The 5657-nt window shown below is 44.9% G+C and overlaps 1 protein-coding gene across 1 annotated transcript; it reads left to right on the forward strand.

Moving 5' to 3' along the window:
- Positions 1 to 414: 414 nt before the first annotated feature.
- On the forward strand, positions 415 to 5500 carry LOC105525736 (spectrin alpha chain, non-erythrocytic 1-like; the record flags this gene model as incomplete). Its single annotated transcript, XM_011961478.1, has 8 exons — positions 415 to 549; positions 2031 to 2108; positions 2246 to 2401; positions 2629 to 2833; positions 3346 to 3527; positions 3838 to 4081; positions 4277 to 4399; positions 5283 to 5500. Coding segments are annotated over 8 exons (1341 nt in total), but the record flags the coding sequence as incomplete, so codon positions are not given.
- Positions 5501 to 5657: the final 157 nt, after the last annotated feature.

The following is a 5657-nucleotide window of genomic DNA, read 5'->3' on the forward strand; positions in this document are numbered from 1 at the left end:
GCAACCTCCACCTCCCAGGTTCAAGTGATTCTCCTGCCTCAGCCTCCCGAGTAGCTGGGGTTACAGGCATGCACCACCACGCCTGGCTAATTTTGTATTTTTAGTAGAGATGGGGTTTCTCCATGTTGGTCAGGCTGGTCTCAAACTCCCAACCTCAGGTGATTTGCCTTAGCCTCCCAAGGTGCTGGGATTACAGCTGTGTGGCACTGCGCCCAGCCAAAATGAGATTTTTTTAAAAGATACCAAAAATTTAAAGTTCTTGGATCAGATTTTATTGGTAGCTTCAGTGAAGAACTCTCATGAGTGTGTATTTGGTACATTTGGTACAGCTGGTGACATTTGAATCTGCTGCGTACTTAGATGACTCAGCGTGGACCTGTTTTTACAATATTTGCCCTTCCTTTGGATTTTTAGCAACAAGTGGCCCCCATGGATGACGAGACTGGGAAGGAGCTGGTCTTGGCTCTCTACGACTATCAGGAGAAGAGTCCCCGAGAGGTCACCATGAAGAAGGGGGATATCCTTACCTTACTCAACAGCACCAACAAGGCAAGGCACAGAGAGTGGCTGTGTGTTTGTTCCACACTAGCACCTCCATGTATGCTCAGTTGGGTTTCTGTGGGTTGCATGTCTCCCTGAAATGAAAAGGCTTAGAATTCAAAGAGATAAGTTTCCTTACCAGTCCCTGACGTGATACACATTTATGCAGTACTGTGTATGATCAAGAAGTTAATCTGTCTTCTTGAATACCTGCAAGAAGCATAGATAATCACGCTCAGAAGGATAGCTTATTTTCACCATTGAGTATCTCTAGGTGGAATTCTTGACCTGTCAAGCCAAAGTTTGCTGTATAACTTGGACCTGTTGGTTCTTACTCCAGACTGCAGGCTACATCTCAGCCTAGCAGATCATTGAAGACAGCTGTGACCTCACCCCACAGGCTTTGTCTTCTTCAGGCTAAATAATGACAATAATAAATCCATCCTGGTCCATCAGCCTTTCTTCCCTAACACACTGTGAATTGACAGTGGCCTTGAAGCATCCACAGATTATCTGACTGATCCTGAAAGAGACCTGCCTTCTGTTTTAGTTAAGGCTGGAGAAATGTCATTGGCTATTTTTAAGAGCCAATTTATTCCCACTCCCACACCTTATTTATCCTTGTCATGATACTTTGAGGAAACCTGTGATTCTTATCTTTCTATTGATTCTAATTTAAACTTAAACCAACTTGTGGTCTAGCTTTGGTTTATATAAAGCAGCATTGCCCAGTAGAACTTTCTGTGATGGTGGAAATGTAAGGTGTCTATGCTGCCTCTGCAGTAACTACTAGCTACATGTGATCGTAGGCCCTTAAAATATGGCTAGTACAACTGAGTGTTTTATTTAATTGAATTATAACTCAATGAGGCTGGGCATAGTGGCTCACGCCTGTAATCCCAGCACTTTGGGAGGCTGAGGCGGGTGGATCACGAGGTCAGGAGATCGAGATCATCCTGGCTAACACAGTGAAACCCCGTCTCTACTAAAAATACAAAGAATTAGCCGGGCGTGGTGGCGGGCACCTGTAGTCCCAGCTACTCGGGAGGCTAAGGCAGGAGAATGGTGTGAACCTGGGAGGCAGAGCTTGCAGTGAGCTGAGGTCGCACCACTGCACTCCATCCTGGGCGACAGAGCGAGACTCCATCTCAAAAAAAAAAGAAAGAGTTACTCTTCCCATTGAAAATACATCTTAGAAATAAGAATTTGGAAAGCTGTTAACCTGTATTTGACCCCTGCCAGGAGATCGTGGCACAGCTAGAGTCTCCAGTCTTGAATGGAGGTAGCCCAGTCTTAAGATATGTAACTGATAACATCAAGCAAAATCTCAAAAGTTGTGAGAAAAATGTCATCACCAACCTTTGGGTGAAAACCTTGACCTGTATTAAAGTTTGGTGTGTTTTATGATCTGTTCAGCCGTTACTTTTCTCTAGAGGCCAAGCTCAGGACTAATGTGCTTACCAATGAATAACTTTTATCTTCCTTCCTAGGCATTAGATGAATTTGCAACCAAGCTAATTCAGAACAACCACTATGCAATGGAAGATGTGGCCACTCGCCGAGATGCTGTAAGTTTGTAGGTTCTTCATGCTTCTCCTTTTTGGTACGTGGGTCTCTCTTCTAAGATGTTCCAGTTAAGTCTCTTCAACTGGACATCCCTTTGGGCATAAACACTAGAGACTCACAGGGGATCCTTGTCTTTCAGCTGTTGAGCCGCCGCAATGCCCTTCACGAGAGAGCCATGCGTCGCCGGGCCCAGCTAGCCGATTCTTTCCATTTGCAGCAGTTTTTCCGTGATTCTGATGAGCTCAAGAGTTGGGTCAATGAGAAGATGAAAACTGCCACAGATGAAGCTTATAAAGTAATGTACTATTAGTATTGCTGTGTAGCACTTGATTAGTAAGTTAAACACAACTCTCACAAATAAATAGTAGCTAAAGGACAAAATAAGGGATTCCAAAAACCACACTACTTAATGTAAGCCAACTGTGTTATACATTCCTCCATAAAGATAAGTATGAAGGTAATGCAAGGGAACTTGACATACTCAGGTTTAAGATAGAAAGAATCCCCTTCTTTTATTGGCAGGATCCATCCAACCTACAAGGAAAAGTACAGAAGCATCAGGCTTTTGAGGCTGAGCTCTCAGCAAACCAGAGCCGAATTGATGCCTTGGAGAAAGCTGGCCAAAAACTGATCGATGTCAACCACTATGCCAAGGACGAAGTAGCAGCTCGTATGAATGAGGTGATCAGTTTGTGGAAGAAACTGCTAGAGGCCACTGAACTGAAAGGTAAGAGAAGATGTTCCATTGGATTGTGACATGCATGTTTGGGGAACTAAATACCCCTTTCTATGAAGTATTTTAGGCACATATACCCCTAAAGTAAGGTGAAGTGGATGACTTTGACTTTAGGGATAATTTCCTGTATAGGAATTACTTGGCTTAAGTTCTTGATAATAGTTTGATAATAAATGTGGTTGAGCATACTGGTTGATGAGGGAGTCTGAGTGAGAAGGAACAGAATTGGGCCTCATTGCTGAAAATCAAAGTTCAGCTGAGAGCCAAGGGCATTTACTAATTCTCCAGTGTGCTTGTATCTCAAGGGGGTTAGAATGCTTCCAGTTCAACCTTGAGACGGTAGAGCAGAGGCTACAATTGATATTTTCTTTCCCTTTGTGACGTAAGTGAAGGAATAAAATTCTGATCTATATAGTCCTTCACTAAGATGCTACTGTTCATGGGCAGTGTCGGTAGAAGGGTAATGCTAAGCAATACAAAATTAAACTTGCTTCCTTCCGTAGGAATAAAGCTTCGTGAAGCCAACCAGCAACAGCAATTTAATCGCAATGTTGAGGATATTGAATTGTGGCTGTATGAAGTAGAAGGTCACTTGGCTTCGGATGATTATGGCAAAGATCTTACCAATGTGCAGAACCTCCAGAAGAAACATGCCCTACTAGAGGCAGATGTGGCTGCTCACCAGGTGGTGTGAGCTGGGGACTGTGGTTGGGCCAGTGAATGCAGAAACCATAGGAGGGAGGAAAAGCCAGTAATTTCAGACTAAATGAGTTTTGGGAGGGATGAAATGTGTTGATTTTCTTAGATCACTCTGTGCTGCATGTGCTTCTGCTCAAATTAAATATCATCCCTTAGAGCTTTCTGGAGCCTCAGATGAAGGAAGAAACTAGCAGAAAGAATACTCTCGGGGTGGGAAAAAGACCTTATCAACTTTTCTTTGTATATGATAAAACCACACCCAAAGTAAAGTCAGCTCTGTCCTTTTACATTCCCAGGACCGAATTGATGGCATCACCATTCAGGCCCGCCAGTTCCAAGATGCTGGCCATTTTGATGCAGAAAACATCAAGAAGAAACAGGAAGCCCTCGTGGCTCGCTATGAGGCACTCAAGGAGCCCATGGTTGCCCGGAAGCAGAAGCTGGCTGATTCTCTGCGGTTGCAGCAGCTCTTCCGGGATGTTGAGGATGAGGAGACATGGATTCGAGAGAAAGAGCCCATTGCCGCATCTACAAATAGAGGTTAGTCTGCTTCCCTCAGGTAGGAATCAACTTGGGAAAGGCTGTGCTGTTGTAGCATAGAGGGGATGCATGTCAGGATGGGCAGGGTCAAGTTTAAATTATCGAACTGGAACCATGGTGGTAGCTAAGAATGACAAATCAGTGCTAACTTTTCTCTTCATGGTTGGATAACTGGGGAGTGGTGTCTGCTTTCAGGTAAGGATTTGATTGGGGTCCAGAATCTGCTAAAGAAACATCAAGCCTTACAAGCAGAAATTGCTGGACATGAACCACGCATCAAAGCAGTTACACAGAAGGGGAATGCCATGGTGGAGGAAGGTGAGTAATTGGCATCAGTGATGTGGCTTGGCGCTGCTCCTTGTATCTCCCCTTCTTGCCAAGAACATGGCCATGTGGGCGTAACAGACCGGGCTCTGGGGCTAAATACCATCCCAATTCTTTACTGACTCTACGACCTGACCAGACCTTATCCTTTCTGAGCCTGAATTTCCTTTTTTTTTTTTTGAGACGGAGTCTCACTCTGTCACCCAAAGTGGAGTGCAGTGGTGCGATCTCAGCTCACTGGAACCTCTGCCTCCCAAGTTCAAGCAATTCTCCTGTCTCAGCCTCCAAGTAGCTGGGACTACAGGCACACACCACCATACCCAGCTAATTTTTGTATTTTTAATAGAGACGGGGTTTCACCATATTGGTCAGGCTGTTCTTGAACTCCTGACCTCAGGTGATCCACCTGCCTTGGCCTCCCTAAGTGCTGGGATTACAGCTGTGAGCCACCGTGCCTGGCTCTGAGCCTGAATTTCTTATCTGTGAAATGGGGATGACAACACCTCTCCTGACGCAGTAGTGAGTAAGTGATACCAAGTAGGGAAAGAGCTGAAAGAGGGCCTGCACATGCCAGTCTCAGTAACTGAGTGCTACAGTGGTACTGTTACTAGTCTTTATGATACTATCACTAATGCCAACTTGCGATATCTGCTTCTTAGAGTCTAGGTAGAGGTCATGGTTTGAGGAGCCAAAAAATGAAACAGTCCTTTAAAGGGTTAGAACCTGAGCCTGTCAAAAAAATTGGAATTATGAAAGGGCACAGCTCACCAAAACATAGTAATGAAAGTGCCGTGAACACACAGAGAAAACTTCTTTTTGTCTTTCTGTAATGCGTCAACATAGTTTTTATTATCCTCTTTCCCTACCCGCCTTCCAGGCCATTTTGCTGCAGAGGATGTGAAGGCCAAGCTTCACGAGCTGAACCAAAAGTGGGAGGCGCTGAAAGCCAAAGCCTCCCAGCGTCGGCAGGACCTGGAGGACTCTCTGCAGGCCCAGCAGTACTTTGCTGATGCTAATGAGGCCGAATCCTGGATGCGGGAGAAAGAACCCATTGTGGGCAGCACTGACTATGGAAAGGACGAAGACTCTGCTGAGGTAACCAGGCTTGGGAAGCGTCTTACCTGCCAGGGAAGTGGAACAGGGCTTGTACTGAGAAGGAAGTTAGGAGAAGTAGTGATGCATGGGAGCTGTGCATGACAATGATTGTTTTTACAGATGTTTTGGAATCCATTTTTTACTCAGTTTTTTTTTT

Source organism: Colobus angolensis, unplaced genomic scaffold, assembly GCF_000951035.1.
Source record: "Colobus angolensis palliatus isolate OR3802 unplaced genomic scaffold, Cang.pa_1.0 Scaffold5535, whole genome shotgun sequence".
Classification (NCBI taxonomy): domain Eukaryota; kingdom Metazoa; phylum Chordata; class Mammalia; order Primates; family Cercopithecidae; genus Colobus; species Colobus angolensis.